This window comes from Porites lutea, chromosome 6 (genome assembly GCF_958299795.1).
Source record: "Porites lutea chromosome 6, jaPorLute2.1, whole genome shotgun sequence".
NCBI lineage: Eukaryota > Metazoa > Cnidaria > Anthozoa > Scleractinia > Poritidae > Porites > Porites lutea.
In genome coordinates, this window is record NC_133206.1 from 25,998,071 (window position 1) to 26,017,450 (window position 19,380).

At 38.7% G+C, this 19,380-nt stretch overlaps 1 protein-coding gene across 1 annotated transcript in view; it reads right to left on the bottom strand.

The window, feature by feature from the left end:
- Nucleotides 1-371: 371 nt before the first annotated feature.
- The window catches only part of LOC140940462 (4-aminobutyrate aminotransferase, mitochondrial-like), a 103,821-nt gene continuing 84,812 nt past the window's right edge, over nt 372-19,380 (bottom strand). The window contains exons 16-17 of the mRNA XM_073389438.1: nt 1,391-1,502; nt 372-788 (exon numbers count right to left, since the gene is read on the bottom strand). Of these exons, the coding sequence (XP_073245539.1) occupies nt 661-788; nt 1,391-1,502 (240 nt within the window). The 3' untranslated portion in view covers nt 372-660. The remainder of the gene's footprint in view (nt 789-1,390; nt 1,503-19,380) is intronic.

A 19,380-nucleotide genomic window follows, 5' to 3' on the forward strand; every position in this document is an offset into this window, starting at 1 on the left:
CCTGTGCTTTCACAGTTCTTGTGAAATTATATCTATAGCCGTTGGAAAAAGGTTAAAAAGAATACGATATTGTATAAATTATTCTGGTATAAGGTTTTTGTCCACTGAAAATTGAAATTACTCAAATTACTGATGATTCCGTCTTAATGTTTTCTGTAAAATACCTTTTATGAATTTAATCTTGGCATGCTTTCCTCAGCGACCTTTCTACAATCGTAGCCGAAACATCTGAGACACTTAGTCTTTTATACATGAACATAGCCATTCGAGGGGGAGGGGGAACCTCTGGTTAAGCTGTATTCCATACCAAAAAGGGGGGAAAACGGAGAAGTCCAGTGTAGATCGTTGGAAAGAACAAATAATAATGCGTGGACCATTCAGCAAATTTCATAAACACATTGAAAATAAATTGCAGTTTACAAAGATGTCTTCATGAACAACACTACAAAGGGTTAGATGTCAGTAGCCCTGGCACAATCCAGCAAATTGTTACTGATTGTAATCTAACGGTTGCCAGCAAAGTCACTGCTTTCGCTACAGCGAGACTGGAAGTTTTTGCATCTTGAGCACAAGTCATAGCAGAACAAGCTGATAATCATTTTATGTTGGTCGACGCAACTGAGGGGCCATTATTCTCTTTTGATGGAGGAAAGACCAAAACTATGATTTCATTTCTGACGCTACTTTGTCCATGATTTCTAGTAATATGTCCGCATGGCGAGGCAAAAAAGTCAAAGTTGGTCTGAAGCGAATGCTTACCGCGCCACAACCTCCTCCTAACTCCACACCTAGAACACATACAAAAATAATAACAATAATAATAATAATAATGAAGATGAACTTGACGCCGGATTTAACATTGAAATAACGATGGAAATGAACAATGAAGGCTCTGTGTTGTAATTCACCTTACATTCAGGGACGTTTCTGCCATTTTTGTCTCTGAGATTAAAACCCTTTCAACGAAAGCTTTGAAACTTAAAACGTCCTGAGGCCTAGAGTTTATCAAATGCTACTATTTTGAAAAGTATACTCCGTAGAATCATGTGTAATTTCTATTTTGCCTGCCCAGCGAGCTCCGTTTGTTAAAGTAGCTCTTCTATAAAGCCTTTGGCAATTTTGATCCACTAGATTGAATTGATCTTTCGCCGAAGAAAATCTCTACTGGCGACTGGGCTCGAAATTTCAATTCCAGGGAGCACAAACTCCCTGAATTGTAATTGTACTCCACTCCGGCCTATTACCATAAATTATGTAAATTTACATAAGAAAACATATATTAATGCTACTGCTTGTTATGTTAACTGATGTTCACACAAGGGTGTACCCTACGACGCAGATACCAAAGGTAGCCTTTCAAAGTGCTAAAAAATGATAACAAACCACTTACCATTTGCTTTCATTCTAGAAATAAACTCTGCACGAGTGCCTTCATCCGCGCAGTCAATCGCACAAAATGTACCAACCCCTCGAGAGCGGGAAAATAACCTAGGGTGTTTGTCCTAAAGAAGAAAGGAAATTACTCTCAAATAAGAATTTACATCATCAAGACTAAATGCAGTACCCACTCCAGAGTAGGAGCCTGATTTTGTATGCCGAGAGGTTTAGCGCAGTACAAAAAGGACTTTGGCGATAGGATCGTAATTGATTCGCATCTACACAATACATTGTTTGGGGTTTCTGATAAAATCACTAAATGTTTCAGCGGAATTAACTTTCAACAAGTGAACAACGTAATACAGTGGAACCTCTATTAAGCGGACACCTTTGGGACCTTTGCAAGTGTTCGCTTAATAGAGGTTTGTAAAAATTGCGCAATGTTTGTTAGCGATTAAGTTTCAACGGTTACTTTGTACTGTGATAAAGTTCCACGTTGTTAAGGAAGGTAAGGAAGATGTGCTGTACTTTGTGCAAGACTTTCGGTCTAATCTGTATATTATTGACAGCTAAATGTGTTGATTAATATTTATTAATCGACTACAGTACGCATTTCAAGGACGTAATCTAATACTACTATTGTCAATTCAGTCCGGTGTCCGCGCGTCCGCTTAATAGAGGTGTCCGCTGAATAGGGGTTTCTTATAAAGAGAAATATATAACAATTATTCACCGAGGTGGAGGTGGCTAGTGGTGATTAAACCGAGGCCGCGAAGCGGCGAGGTGAATAACCACCACTAGCCACCGACACTGAGGTGAATAATTGTTTTAGTATATACTAAAACAGTGAGATAATTGAGCACAAAAATGATTTTCAACTCATTTACTGTTGCCAACGATTACAATTTTGGCGCGAAATGACCGAACGGCCACGGTGGTCGCTTTTTCTTGCCGAAATTTCTTCAAAGGGAGTTGTGAATTCTTTTTCTATTGAAAATTATTCAGTAAAAAAGGTTATTAGATTTAGTTTTAAGCTTATTTATAAACAAGTCACCCTAATGAAGTAACGCAAGACTTAATTTGGCTTAATTTGCATTTGTAAACAAAAAACTTTTTCACCGGTTTTATCGATAAATTCACGTAAAAAAGACAAAGCTTTACCTGTTACAACTTCCAAACCGAACTTCGAAACCTTCTTCGTGTATTTCGGGAACAGCTTGCTTAATTATTTGTGAAATTTCTTTGTTTGTTACGGCAGCAAACCGGGAACGCATTTTGCTCGCAACTTACGCGAGTTTGGTGTCGCTCGCTCGGAGGAACTGGAGGTGAATCAGTGAATAGTGCAGGATATTCACTGATTGAGTAGCCAATCAGAGCGCTTGAAAAACACTATCCACTGTTTTAGTATATACTAAAAGACGTTAATTTCGGGACCCGGCTTAGTGTCCGCTTAATAGAGGGTGTCCGCTTAATTGGGGGCCCGCTTAATAGAGGTTTCACTGTATATCAATATATAAAATATCTATGAAGAAAACAAGGCCAATTAAGCTAGGGCCACACCGCAAACTACAGTTTTCAACAGTAATTTTTGCTAACCCAACAGACGTCAATCTCTAGTTATCTCACCTTACCCCCACAGCCTTCAGTAGAGTACAATACTACCAAACCTAAAGAAGTATCGTTGGTATCTATACTCCAAAAACTGACAAAACTGCTTAATAGTAGCTAAGATAGAAGATTCCGATTAAACCGCAAGCTTCAGTACTGAAAAGCCACTCACCTGCAAGGAAAGCCAAAATACCACAAAATCACCCATTTAAGAGCGAGTATAGATAAAAGCGGTCCGGCCAATGTGGCTAAAGAAATAGATTTTGCTCATTTCCTGAATACTGAAAGACTTTCATGTCCTAATACTAAAACCACAACCCGCTTGATCGGATCTTTAAAATTTATCAAGTTATGAGAGATTTTCTGATCACCCCAGCGAACAATCGTGGCGACCAATATCGATGCTCAAATTTAAGGAAACATTGGAGGTCGATTTACGAAAAATGTCAGGTCCTTTATAAAACAAACACACAAACCGGTTAAACTGAGTCCAGGCGGTGTGCGCACTACGATCGCTAAGCATCAGGGCCGGTATTCAAAATCTGATCATTTGTGTCAAGATGGCGTGGAGTGAACATCTCGACTGCGGAGTGAATATTCGTTAATTACGCTGTAGATATATACGATTTTGCTTTGAATCTCTTCCGGAAGCTCTTGAAAAAGAAAGCCCAATTCTCAGAGAAAAAACAGTCTCATTCCGTTGATAAGTGTATTCTGGTGTATTTTGTTCGTAATCACTTGCATCCTGTTTGCAACTGACCGAAAAAAGTCGGCACAGAAACGCTTTGTTCAATGCTTCAATCATGAAAAGCACTGGAGGTAAGACCCGCGGTTCGCCGAAAATTTTGAATTCACCGTGAAATCAGTGCAACTAGTGCTAAGAGGTACTGATATGCCTTGCTGTGATATACTCATAAAATACTAGGAGCTTCTTCAGAATACCCGGCCACGGTATTTAAACAAAGTGAGTTTATTTTGTTTTGTCATTCAGCTGTAATAAGAGAATCGAAGTTGAGGGGGTCATCTTTTCAAGGACTTGTTTCTCTGTTGGCACCAAGTCTGCATTTCGTTTTGCTTAACATCTGTATTTATCATCGCATGAAGACAAGTAAATAAAGTAGAGAGTATTTGTGTACAATGAACTTGTGTCCTCTTTATGGATAATATATTATTGAGCATCTTTATTTGCCCATATATTTTTGCTATTGGTATGAGTCATAGAATGTCTTATAACTGGATTGAAACTGAAAATGGCATATTTGTGGTTACAAAGCCTGATGCAGTCAATAGATTTTAAAAGCTTCAGCCACTAGTTGTTTAATGATTGTGTCAGTATGTACAAACACATGTTATCACATATTTTTTTGGATTATAAAAACTCTTCAAAATGTGAAATTCATACATGTTTACAAATCTCCTGTAATCAGGGCTGGGACAACATAGCTTGAGACCCCTTTCCTTTCTCCTCACCCCAATTTTATAATTTAAATATGGTGTCATAGTTCTCATCATACTCACAGTCAACTCTGTTATACAGACACTGAGGGGTGTTGAGGCCTCAAATGTAATAAATGACCCTAAATGTAATAAAGGTCCTAAGTGTAATAACTTTTGGCCCTAAATGTAATAAAGGTCCTAAGTGTAATAACTTTTGGCCCTAAATGTAATAAAGGTCCTAAGTGTAATAACTTTTGACCCTAAATGTAATAAAAGTCCTAAGTGTAATTCTTTCAGCTCTTTATATATTTAGGGTCATAAGAAGATTTCATACCGTTTGCTTTTAGCGTTATAACAGGTTAACTGAGCGCGAGAATGTGTCTAGGGCATATCAAACACTAAATACCCCAGACAGATCCCCTATATAGCTATTTGAGAAACAACTTATTATTCAGTTATTGATATCATTATCACTGTTATTTTTATTGTCATTATTAACTGAAAAGAATGTTTAATCGAAGTGAATTGTAAATAGTCCTTTGACCGAATATAGTAATTAATTGTAAATAGGTTTTAATAGTTAGCATTGTTATCAATAATACTTCTTTAACGACAACTTGAAAACAGAGGTCCATGATATGAAGCAATTTTTTTAAGAACTCTTTAATGTCAAAAAAGGACTGACGTATCTTAAAACTTATGTAACAAAACAAAAAAGCCTTGTTCATTATAGCAAATTTTCTCAAGAAACTGTAACTTCATCCACTGGATTGAACTAAAAAATCTGTTTCACAGGCAAAGGCAGCCTGTAGTGTAACTAATATATAGATTTAGCCAGGGCTAAAAGCGAAGCTCCCGTTAATAAATTCATAATAATTTAAATCAAACAATAAACTTGTAATCCACAGATCAGGGCACATTCATTTGACGTTTGAGAAAACGTCTTTAGAGAAAAATAATTTGACAGTCCAAGAGTGAAACAGCTTTTACATCGAGTTATTAAATAGTCTTATTTGTACACCCAAAAATAGCAACCATGTTCGATCACAGTAGATTAGGCCTGGAAAACAAATAGACCTATTCGTGTATTGTATTTGCATTAGCTGTAGCATCCGATGATAATGTGGCATTCACCAGTCTCTCCAACATTGCTCCGTTAGAGAGACTATGGATAATTGGACAACCCCGAAATATAATTTTAAGAGACACACGCGCCACGATAGTCCTTGGTGGCAACCAATTTACACGTTGCATTCCTCTGTCTAAAAGAGAGGCCAAAATAAAGAAACAGGCCGGATTTTTTGTGTTCGACAAGTTTAGTTTACTAGTAAATCTTGGCGACGAATCTCACGGCTGGTGGTGTGTAAACCAGCCTTTTAAACATACTTTTTCTCATCACGTCTCAGGTAAACAGTACTATGAGGCCCTTGTTTTTATCATACAGACCTTGGACAGAATTTGTTTTTTTTGCCCTATTTAAACCTATAATTCTGCACTCACAATTTTGCAAGAGAATTTGCACTCATTCAATATCCACGACGATCAAAGCACGCCCTTCCTTTGAACAACAAATTATAGCATTGAATTATAAAACGTTTTCATGAAGAGAATTCTATAATGCTAAGACTTTCAGTTAGAAAAATCTGGTCCTACGTGATATGCAGGGTAATATGGGCTTTTAATGAAAACGATAAACAAATTCCCAAAATCACTTTTCGGCCAGCCGGACGGGGCTCACTTTTGACAGGCACCAAATTTGCAGTGCGATTAATAGAGTTACCATTTACGCTTCAACATGATAGATAAATTGTTATGTTTAGGTTTTATTTCCCTTTATTTATTAAACTGCGTATGGTTTTGGTATGTGTAATCTTTAAAAGCGAGTGATATTTACGCGCGGCGTTTTGAGTATTCCTGCATGCGATGTTTATGTTCGACTGGATCAACCGGTGCAGCGATAAAAATTGCGAGAGGGACTACTAACAATCAATAAAATAAATATAATTCGGTGAAACATGTACAGAGACAATAATTTTCATTCACGAAGAGAAGTAGTGAGAGTAAAGTGTCTTTGAAAATCATGAGTCAGGTAAGCATAAGCTTATTTATGTTTTAAGCCGGCCTCCCGGTGTTTGCTCTTTTTCAAGATGAACTCGAGGCAAAAAAATCGCTCAGAGCTTTCTGTTTACAGCCAAAATCATAAGTAAATAATCTTCGGAACATTTTCTTTGAATTTGCGGTCCAAAAAATGTCTAAAGGCTTTTTAAACCTGATGCTATTGTAGGTTAGATCATCGCTCGTGTATAAACTTAAGCCACATAAATCATACGCTCGACTTCAGGAAACCGAAAAAAAAAAACAACAACAACAAAGACAACAATTTCTCAGGCTTACCAGTCGAGATGCTGCTTCTGAAGGTCATCAAGTGTTCCAGAATTTTCAACCCTCTTACGCCTCAAGCAAGGGCAAGTGAGTAAGCTCATTTTTGAAAACGATGCCATCCGAAATCGGATTTCCAATGACTTTGATAAACGGTGCATTTGTCAACAAAAAGCGCAATAAACAAACCAACCATGAATTACAGAACAATCTTGATAGCAGCTGTATTTCGTTGTGTACACCAAGTAGAAAAAGCCAGTTTAAAACATCACAAGATGACACAAAACTCTGTAAGCTCCAGCTATCAGTAAGCAAGTTTCCAGACGCTGCATAAATTTTCTGCGTGAACTCACTTGTCAAATTTTGACCAATCAGAACATAAAAATTGTACGTAGAGCGTGATCAACGCGTGACAGTGAGAACAGTCAAAAGTGATTGCCTTCCCCGCAGATTCCCCGCATGTAAATGTAAAAGCCGGTTGAATTTTCGCGTCCGAGGTCAGTTCGAAATCAATATTTTAAAAGTGCGGCTCATGAACTCGACTTATTTCATATGCTTTTTAAAAAAATTGAACTTGAGTCTGCGATAATTGAAAAGTAGCAACCTGTCAGCGGATACGTTAAAAAAAACACTCGAACTCAGTGGGTCGATACCTGAGCCCGCGATAGGGTCAGGCGATACTGGTCAGCAGAAGCACTATTTTGACAGCTGTCAATTAATCAAAACATGGATGTACAATATCAGGTTGCAGGCTCCCAAACTAGCTTGAAAGTGTGAGATTAAACATTGGTATACCTGTGGTGCGGACGGACGGAAGGTCGGGTGGTCGGTGTATGGTCACGTGATTGCCGAATTTTCTAAGATGGATCGATTTTCTAAGCTATGGCACTTCGAATTGAGCCCGTGATCAAATAAAATATCAGCGCAAAACTTTAAACACTACGTGACCTCAATGGATAGTAAAAATTAGCCCGCGATACAGTCAGGTGATGATGGTCAGCGTATACTCTAGTTTGACAGCTGTCAATTAACCTTCATTAGAATGGCGAATATTCGAATTAACAGACTACGAGTGTGAGTAAGACTTCTCCGTCCGGCATGTAGTGGAAAATGCCAGATCGTGTACCTAAGCGAACCTGAGCCCACGTTATTAGTTTTCTGATAGTGGTCTGCACATGTCCCATTTTGACAGCTGTCAATTGACCTTAATTTGGCTTGCCAATATATCTTTAAACGACTGTCAGCCAACTGACAGCCTTGCCCGGCGTAGTTTTGTTTTTATGTTGAATTGGTAAGTGTGACATATTATATCAGCTTATATGTAGGGGCAAAACGACTGGTCTTTCATCTGAGCCCGCGAGATAGTCATGTGATAATTGTCAGCGGATGCCTAATTTTGACAGCTGTTAATCTAATCGTACTCATACGGATGGCTTACATAACTAAGAGGCTAGTCGAGTTGTGCAAGATCTATTGTGACATTTGACATCCGCTTACATGAAGCGTGTGTACGGGTGGGCGGGCGGGAGGGCGTACGCTACGTCATAACCAAATTTTCTCAGATGGATAGTTTACCAAATTTTCTTACCCATGGTGCTCCGCTCTGCGCGCGCTTCGCGCGCGCCAGGAGCTCCGCTATAAAGATATACTGCCCTTAATATCTTGCTTTTTATATATAACTTCGTGTTCACAGCATTCTGTATGGACCAACCGACATAACCTTTTGGAAAATGATAAATAAAAAACAATTTTCTTTTTTTGGCGCAACATTAAAAAAACCCATAGGCAAAAGTATTTAATTTACTACGATTGTTTCTAATGAACATTAATACTTCCTTCAATTACTAAATTACTACTGTATTTTGAAAACTGTTGTGTAGATTCCATCTGTCTATAACTCGCGTCTCACGATGTAGGGATGTAGTAGGAAACACGATCGAGACATAGTTAATTTATATGTGTTTCTCCTACTTCTTGAGCGCTCTAGCCGCTTTCTAACTTAATGAATATCTATGAAGACTACAATAGGGCAAAGAAAGTGAATCGCCAGCTGGATCGTCGCATGTTTCAGTCAGGGACCTTATCAAGTTTGGGGCTGTTATACTACATACATGTATACTGTTAAGACTTCCATTATATTAAGGGCTAGAACCTATTACACATATAATTAGACCCTTTATTACATTTAGGGCCAAAAGTTATTACATTTAGGACCTTTATTACATTTAGGGCCAAAAATTATTACACTTAGGACCTTTATTACATTTAGGGTCATTTATTACATTTGAGGCCTCAACAGGGGGACCATAGAAATTGTCCATCTTAATTTAAAGAAAATTTAAGTGCTTTTTTCCAGGGAAAAAAGCAAGCTGTCTGTAATGATGAGCAAGGCTGTGCTCTAAGGAACATTGAAAGGAACCCAGTTCTCTGAACCTGTAAAATCTAGGCTAACCAGCATATGATTTGTATGAAAAGTCTGAGATTTTCTAGTCACCCAAAAGAAAAACTTAGGTGCCAGGGGCCACAGGGCTCTGCTAGAGCACAGCCTTGATCATGTGTCTGTATGAAGTGGTTGTCCGTGAAGAGGGCTTTTGGGTTACCAATTATTGTAGAGGTGGATCCTAGTAGTACAGTAAAACCCCCTGACTTAGAACCTGAATTTTAAGAGCCATTTTCTGAGAAAATCGAGAATCGCAAGACACTCGTCAAAAAATCGAATTTTTTATTCTTTTGCCAAAACATCCCGTTTAGTGGCCTAATTTAAGGAAAAATAGTTTTGGGTTCAAACGATTCATTTTAAAGGAGAAATTAGAAAAAGTTTGAAAAATCAATTTTATGCCTATTTTTCGCACAAAACACAACAACATGCAACGGCAACTTCGAGAGAAGAGTGAACGAGTAAGAAACATTCCCTGATATTGAAACTTCAGCGAATTATTATTTCGTTCTTACTCTTTAAAATCCTAAAAGAAAATTAAACAAAGAATGTTTTAAATTTTTATAATCGACAAGTCTAAAGAGGTCGTATTTGTGAGGTTGGACACACTAGAAAATGAAGGCTAACTTTGACTATTATAAAAGGTATCTGGTATATGCCGCTTGATCATAAAATCAATATAAAATGGTAGCATGGCTATTGTACTAAATTACTGGAAAGTTTTAGCTCTGTAAATCAAATACCATCCTGACACCAAAGCAAGCGGTGGGAGCTATTGAATAAGGAAAATTCATGCAAATTAGACGGCTTGCAGACGGTTGCCAAACCAAAACAAAAGTTTTACATGAAAGGATTACTCACCATCGCTTGTAACACGTTTTTACAGCAAGGAAGGTTATTTCCAACTTCAGCTGCGTCGTTTTGAGTCACAAAATCCACACTTTTAAGCCAAACGACAACCGTACGTTTGTTCAGCAACTGCGTCCGAGCAATCCGGCCATGGATCGAGATAAAGTCACAACACGTCACTGCCGCCTTTAGAAGCAAGGGTTACAAGAGTTTACTTCAGGCGGGAGACAGAAAGGAAGGAAAATTCAACGCAAACTAGTGACTTCGATTTTCAAAACCTTTCATCACTTCGTCAGCAGATAATAAACATCGCACAAGATCGCATGACCTTTGGCGTGTGACCGGAAACCACACGCTTAAGTCACGTTAGGATTCTGTCACGATTTCACGTTTTCTTTCGACAAGAAATAGACTCATCGAAATAGAAATAGAAACAGGCTTGCTTTATTTGATATTTTTAATTTCTTTTATAGCCTGCAGAACTTGTTCTCCATGCATTGCGCGTATCTCGCGCTCCAAGTCCGCGTCGCAGTGCTGGCGTGAAAAGTGCAAAAAAGGTCGTGAAACAGGTGTATATTTTATTTTTCGTGGGGAAAGAGTTGCGAGCAGGAAAAAAAAACAGCGAGGTGGTGTGGTTAGCCTGCAGTGCAGGCGTTTTCTTCGGGCGCGCAAATGTTTTTGTTCGTGAAAGCTCCATGATGGCGGCTACAACAATACGAACAAAACACGAACAAGGTTTCGCCCACCCATAGGTGTTTTTCCCGCTCTCTTACTTCGTGCCGCACTCCACTTTCCGAACGCCTGGAACGGGCTATGTCAACACGGACCAAGAGGACTGGGTCTGCTTAAGAGCCATTATGGCTCTTGGTCTGCTAGAAGACATGATTAACTTTCTGTGCCCATGAGGGTGGGTACTCCGGATTTCGAGTGACAGGGATGATCGAAGGATTTTTTGGGGTTTGAAATTTTCTATTTCGGGATTTTTTGGGTAGGAAAATTTTGGCAGGTATTTTCCAGTTTGGGTAGCTTGATAGAAGTAGGGATTTTTGGGGGTATTCAAAACAATCTGATTATTCCTGGTAGTTATACCGTAAAATTCCGAACATAAGCCCCGAGGCTTATATTTTTCAAAGACCCTTTTTGAGGGGCTTAATTTTGGAGGGGCTTATCTACGGAGGGAAATTTGCGTTTCAAAATCGATTGGGCTAGCCTTATAGTTGGAAGGAAATTTACCGTTTTTGCTTTGTTTTACTTTGAATTTGAGGGCAATTTTCCAAGTAGAAGCCCCCGGTGGGCTTACGTCTGGAGGGGCGATTTAACGGAGGGTTTTTTGCGTTACAGGATTGGGGCGCTTAAACATGGAGGGGCTTTTTTTCGGAATTTTACGGTATCATTTGATGCTTTCTGGAAATTTTTGTGGCTCGGAAAGTCGTCATTGCATTTTGGGGGGCTAAATTCTGGTCCAGGGATTTTTGGGGGTTTTGTTTGAAGCCCTAAGGATTTTTTTCGGTTTTGATTTTTGCCGCCATTTGATAATCCCTGTCACTTGAAATCCCCCTCCCCACAGGGTTTCTGTGATAGTTATTATTCCAATAAGATAGGATGTTTGAAGCCATTTCGCAATCACTTGTTTCCGCGTCCTTCGATTGTTATAACAGGTTTCATAATAGCCCACGTTCAATATATCAAAATTCTAAGCTGACCTCGAGGCTTCTGGTCATTTTTCGACATTTGGTTTTGTTTTCTTTGTGCGCAAGTCTCTCCTGGGAATTGCGAGACCATGGAGTTGCAAAAAATTTGCAATTTTGACCCTAAATCCTCGGAGTCATGAACCTCGTCCCCAGGGCTCTTTTCCCTGGCTTTGGAGCCAGGGAAAGGCGCCCTGGGGACGAGGTTGCCGAGTCATGTTAGTATTCATCGATGGGCTCCTGACGTGGGCTATTTGGTCGTGAGCGAAACCCGAAACAAGCAAAACCAAAGTAAACTATAGAGTTGAGTCCGTCGGCCGCAGAGAATAGGCATTATTCTTCAAGTTCTTTACATCGGAAGGGAGTATAATCCCCTGACTATCAAGATTGTCAGTCGGGACATTGGGAGAACTTACTATTTTGACCTGGGATGGGTGAGGGGGTGGTACTCTGGCCAGTTTTTCGAAGTCACGGGAATGATCGAAGTACGTTTTTTTTTCTTGATTTGAAATTTTCCGTTCTGAGATTTTTTGGAAACAAACCTTTTTTTAGCTGAGTCTTTATTTAAGTATTCAAAATATTCGTTCTTTTTTGGTGTTGATTTTAGCTTACGCGGATGATCCCCGTTACTTGGAATCTAAAGTACCCCTCCCGTGTGGTACTTCGAAAGCAAAAAAAGCTGTTACACACAGCCTAGAAGGTGTCTAAAACAGAAATATAAAAAAGGGAGACTGTTTCTACTGCGTTGAGAGTATTTCTTGTCAAAAAGAAATGTGAAAAACCGTATTAAAATTGCTGACGACAGCTACGAAAATTTCCTGACAGTATGAGCTGATAGACGACATAGACGCCTTTGCATAGTTGTGGGCGGGGTTCAAGGCAATCCGCCAGTGAGCCGGTATGGTGGGCTCACCCTTCAAGCCGGGCTAACATTTCTCCACTTCAGCTCGCCCAGCTAGCTGGGTCAACTCGGTCAAGGCTAAACAAAGAAAACATGCGCGAACACTGTTCACTAGGGAAAAGTGGTCAATTTTTCCTCATAAACACTCCCTAAAGTTGGCTCGGATGGGAGGGTGACCCTCTTTCCGGGACAGCTTTTCTCCATCAACGGGCTCCAAACAGATCGATCACGTTTGAAATTTTTAGGAAAATGATGTCGCATTTCCAAAACAAAAATACACTTGTTTCACAGCCTGTCAATACCTAGTAGGTGTCTATACAGGAGCCAATTTTTTTTCTGCGCTTTTCACGCCAGCACTGCGAAGTGGACTTGGAGCGCGAGACACGTGCTATGCACGGGGAACAAGTTCTGCAGGCTGTAAAGGAAATTAAAAATGTCAAATAAAGCAAGGCTGTTTCTATTTTTATTTCGATGAGTCTATCTCTTGTCGAAAGCAAACGTGTAATCGTGACAGTATGCTAACGTGACTTAAGCGTGTGACCGATTTCCGGTCACACGCCAAAGGTCACGAGATCTTGTGCGATGTTTATTATCTGCTGACGAACGATTGAAGTGATGAAAGGTTTTCAAAAGTCACTAGTTTGCGGTGAATTTTCATTCCTTTTTGTTTCCCGCCTGAAATAAACTCTTGTAACTCTTGCTTCTAAAGGACCGCAGTGACGTGTTGTGACTTTATCTCGATCCACGGCCGGATTGCTCGGATGCAGTTGCTGAACAAACGTACGTTTGTCGTTTGGCCTAAAAGTATGGGTTTTGTGACTCAAAACGACGCAGCTGAAGTTGGAAATAACCTTCCTTGCTGTAAAAACGTGTTACTAGCGGTGGTGAGTAATCCTTTCATGTAAAACTTTTGTTTTGTTTTGGCAACCGTCCGGAAGCCGTCTAATTTGCATGAATTTTCCTTATTCAATAGCTCCCACCGCTTTCCAGTAATTTAGTACAATAGCCATGCTACCATTTTATATTATACCTTTTATAATAGTCAAAGTTAGCCTTCATTTTCTAGTGTGTCCAACGTCACAAATACGACCTCTTTAGACTTGTCGATTATAAAAATTTAAAACATTCTTTCTTTAATTTTCTTTTAGGATTTTAAAGAGTAAGAACGAAATAATAATTCGCTGAAGTTTCAGCGAATCGTTTGAACCCCAAACTATTTTGCCTTAAATTAGGCCACTAAACAGGATGTTTTGGCAAAAGAATAAAAAATTCGATTTTTTGACGAGTGTCTTTCGATTCTCGATTTTCTCAGAAAATGGCTCTTAAGAACCTGTTAGGCTAAAATGTGCCAGATGAGCCACCTCTATATAAAAACCTGTTTAGCCTAAAATTTGAAACAGGTTCCTATTTTTGAAATCTATGAAAAAATTCTGTACACTTGAGCAGAGATAAATCAACATTTAGAATCTTCTTTGGAGACAAAGCTGTCTTATCACTCCAACTGCAATGTAAATGCCAATGTTTAAATTTAAATACATTCCTCTTTTATGTCCATTCTCACATAACTTCTAATTTGGTATGCAGACTTTATATGAGGAATAAGGTGAAACAAATACTCTTAGCTACATTTTTTCTTCAGAAAATATGAACCCATTTAAAAACCTACATAGCCTAAACTTGTGCTAACTACTATTTATATAAGAATCTGTTTAGGCTTACTTAGTTAATTCAAGTTCTTACTCTCACGATTTTACTGCCCCATTGTTCCACTTTTTCTATTTCCTTTCCCTGTCACCATTTTTTCAGCCTTGGTTTTCCAATATCAAAAGTACATTCAATGATCAAGCAATTTATATTTTAACTAAAGCCACCAAAATATGCAAATTGCTCGATATATATTAATGTTTTGTAAACGGGTAAACAGATTGAATGACATCAGTTAGCCTGTGTGGCAGGCATTTCAAATAAAAGGGAAAGTGGGTCTTGGTGCAAGAAAAATGTGAGGGCAGGAGGGAGAGAAATGCCTGCCATACAGGCGACTAATTGTTTTTTGAATTATAAACATCAACCAGGTGAATGTTGAAATCACTCCCTCCTTCCTCGTGCACTCTTCGCATTTCTCGTGCCCAAAACCCCTTTCCCTTACCTTTTAAATGCCTGCTACAGAGGCTAATCACCACTGAATAAAACAGGGACTAGGCAAGAAACTGACAAAGTCATAACATCCACACAACAACACACACAAATCTTGGAAGTAGATTATGATTTTCTTTTCTCAAGAGTGATGTGCATATTTCTCTGAATAAAGGTAAAGTGCAAGCTTGGTGGATGTTATGAAACTCTTCTTCTATACTGCACTATTCTTGCAATTCTCCCAAAAACCATTTTTCATAAAGGATGGTTGGTTTCGAAATGCACAGGGCTTAACTGTATAATAAAACTTATCATTTAATGTAATACCTGTAATTCTTATCCTACTGATTTTATACCTATAAAGGGAATCACATGTATGACTGCAATTTTATTATGCTTTTTTTAGTCCTATTACAAAAACAGACATTCCTACATCAGAGTACCCATCAGCCTATTTATATACCAATTTCGATTACAACAGTAACACTTCCAGTAACATGTCACATTGGTCTTCGCGAGGCTACATTTTCCCATGAAAACATGGCGGTTTCAATTCGGAAGAAGTATCACAAAACGCGGGGCGCGTTGGGGAGCGATAAAAAATTAGCGTAGAACAAGGTTTGTAGAAACACTTACAACTATCTTCTACTTTCGACGGGCAATATAATGGAAATAATAGCCTCTTAAAATTAAAAAAGCGGGTTCAAATTTCATGCTCTTACAGGAAGAATCTTCGGGCTCCACGTTTTAGATTGAAATGAAGAATATTGATTTGTTTTTCTTCACAGAAAAAATCTAAACAAACATTTGCTTATGAAATCGAGAAAAACGATCTAAGGAAAGAACTGTATCTATTGAAAAATAAAGAATATAACTTACGATTGCATCGCAATCGTATTGCGCACACCACCTGAACTGAGTCCTTTTGAGCTACCAGAGCGACTTTTACAAAGGTTAAGTGCGAGAGAAGGCCATACTGACAATTTAACGTACCCCATATTGTACCGTTTGATCATCCACACGAAAACAGGTCAAATACTAACTTTATTTCTGTAAAAGTACAGCGAGCTATTTCAATTAAAGTGGCTCATTTGGAAAGAACGCAACATATATAATGTCAGTACAGAAGAAAACTTTGCGGTATCACGCTACTGAAACAATTAAAGCTTTGTGAACTTGTCAAATTTTTGAAATACCCAAATCTATACCTCCATTTTGTCAGACCCATCAAAATAAAAACTTTGCAACAATGTCGGTTACTAACAAACTTAAAACAAAAAGTAACATGGTAAAAGCGATGTAGAAGCCTCAAAGGCTAAAAAATGTCTTTGAAAGATTTAACTTTGAGTTACCCTGCACGCATATTACATTTATATTTCCTACAGACTTTAGTCTCACTTTTCACGTTATTTCTCCTTGATGACTTCACAACAAGAAAAACATCCGCTGGCGTCGATCAATTTCGGTCATAGACGAAAGACGAAATACAATACTTTGTGTCCTGCCTACCATTTAAGTCCTACTGCAAAGTATCGGCGACGTGCACAAAACAAAAGCTCGATTAGTGGTGAAGAATCCGAAAGAATCTCATCGCATGGCAACCGCTGACAGGCATTGTGGGGTAAGGTGGACGTCTCACAAAATTCCAAGAAAGTGGCGATACCTGTTACAAATCCACATTTTCTCTACTTTTTCTCGGGGCAAATTGAACAGGCCAGCCCTTGCAAGCAGAAGGGACTGTGTAAAAAGGGTGAAGATAAAACATGGACCAGGAGTCCATGGACCCCCTCTTTGGACCGGGTCCATGGACCACTTTCATGGACCGGGTCCATGGACCCCCTGTCATGGACCAGGTCCATGGACAGTTTTTTTTTATTTTCATAAGAAGGTTTTGCACCAGGTCCATGGACACTCAAAAACAGAAATAGTGCCAAAAAAAGATTTGACGAGACCATGTCGACCAATGCTCACGATTGATCACAAATATTTAGTTGTGCTTACATGACATACACTCTGCTTACACATGTGCAGTCGCAAGACTGTTAAATTAAGCTGATTCAAAAGTTATCACCAAGAGAGGAAGTACGCGCTTCAGTACAAAGACTCGCATCACCCTTAGAAAAACAAGCTGGAGTTAAGAATTCATTGCTTTTAGAGCAATCATGACTGAGTCACATCGCAATTCTCCATAGTTGATGTAGCTTCAGTTTAAGCTACAATCCCTGCCACTTCTTCTTCTTCAAGATCTGGCCGGATCTGTAAATCACTATCCGTGAGAATTTATAATCGTCCTGCTAAAAGCGCTAAGGAGCTGGGCCCAGCGTGACAAAACATTGCAGGAAAAAGTGACATTCATGGACAAAAAGAAAGTGGCTTATAATTATTCAGATCCAGGATGCACTTTGGAGAAATTAAACAACCTAAAACCCTTTTGATCAGCCGCAATGAACAGCTTTACATTTTAAAAGAGGTAGAAAATCAATGTGTGTCACCACCTCTCGGTATGAAATAAGCGGCAAAAATTCACATTTGCTCAGTCAAAAGGTTTTCCTCCGAAGCATAATCTACCCATCAGAGAAAACAATTCATTGGAACAAGCAGCATTTTGGCATGAGGTACCGACCCCCCCTTTTTTTTTACACTATGTAAGCACAATTAAACATTACTGATCAATCGAGCATTGTTTGTTGTTGTTGTTGTTGTTTTTTAACCTTACTTTTGCACTATTTCTGTTTTTGTTCATTTCTCATTATTAAAAAAACTGTCCATGGACCCGGTTCATGACAGGGGGTCCATGGACCCGGTCCATAAAATTGGTCCATGGACCCCTGGTCCATGTTTTGTCCTCACCCGTGTAACAATTGTCAGGAGGGGAGCTAAAGAAAACAGACGAGGGGGATTATCTATTAAAAATAATACCAAGATAGCGGGACTCAAATTAAAATTACTCTCATTACAGGGGGGCCCTAACTTTCATTTTATGTCATGTGCCTTTGCATTAAATTGTAAAATAATTCCTCATGCATTGTAAAACAGGAAATGTACTGTCAATTGCTCAATAATCTTAGAAAATGTGAAGTTTATATAAAAAAATATATATCATCTCATTTTAGACATGTTAGGGGCCCGTCATTATTAATGTAGAGGATGGGAGGGAAAAAAAAGAAGGGTCAAGGCTATTTCAGATTGGCTTGAAGGGGGGCTAAACTTTTTTATAAAGAAGTTTGGGGTGATCTGTGGTTTGATTGCGAGGTATATTAATTTTAAGAGGGGTCCATTGGCCAAGTTGGGTAAAGCAGTTAAATAGTAGAGTACAAACAAAATGTGTGAAACAGTAATGCTAAATTGCACAATTTTATGCTTATCCTATTACTTTTTGTTAAGCACCACTATTTTGTACAACTTGTTCATCTGTATTTGACGGAAGTTCTGTTTGCACTCTAAAGTTCATTGTTATTTCAAATTTTAGCTAATTTAGGAATCCAGACCTATCTGCTTTAGCGGTTTGACTGAATCTTCTTTTAACAAAATGCTTGTCACTTCAATAGCCCAAGAATAACATGAAAAAACAAAAGAAAAGTAGTCCTTTTAGAACTGCATACAGGAAAATCATTTGAAAAGAACTATATTTTGCATGCTTATTACGTATATACATTTGTGTTCACCATGAAGGTACGATTTCTAAAAATCTATCACTTTTCCTATATTTAACAAATCATCTCATGGTTAGCATGTTACTTGCATTTTAATAATTACTTCGTAGAGCATATACGAGGAGATTCTGAGGTTGCGGGGGGGACATCACGTAAATATTGAATAGAGAAGGGAGGTCACTTGATATTTACATGATCTGCAGGGGGGGCCTTACAGATATTTTGATCTTTTCAATATATTTCCCCCCGCCTCAACACAAACAGTGACCAGTCCCTTACCAAATTATTTCGTCCTTGCAAAAGAATTGACTTGTGTCGTAAATTTTCCATAATCCTTAGCTAGTATCCATTACAAGGCCAAATTCAACTTCACTTTCTTTTTTTTTAAATTTTTTTTTCTTCAATTTGTTCTGTTTTCACAAGCTGCGAGCTTCTTAACTTGAACACTTTGGTGGTGTGTGTGTGTGTGGGGGGGGATAGTAAAAATTATCAAGAGATCAAGAGGGGGTGCTGAACTAATTCTGCTTTGGGAACGGGGGCACACATGATAATTTCTGATCTTAAACTAATTTTTTCAGCTTCTCTCCTGATAATTAATCCAAAGTCCCTCAGCTCGTATTCTTCAAGCTCTTCTTTGGAAAAATGACAGCTTATCACATAATTTAAAATTCCGTCATTACAATCCTTCAACCAAACTGCACCACCTGCGCCGCGCGAAGGACCACATTTTTCATCCTCTGTGCTTTTTAAAAGGACGAATCCGTAGACGCCAGAAGCTCTTCAAATGTACAACGACGTACTAACGCCAATTAGTGTCGATTGTGTATTTGCAATTGAGAAAAACAAACAAGGTGGTCTTTTTGCAAGAATTGCAAAAAATTAGCGGGAATCTCACAAAATAAAATAACCCCAAAATTG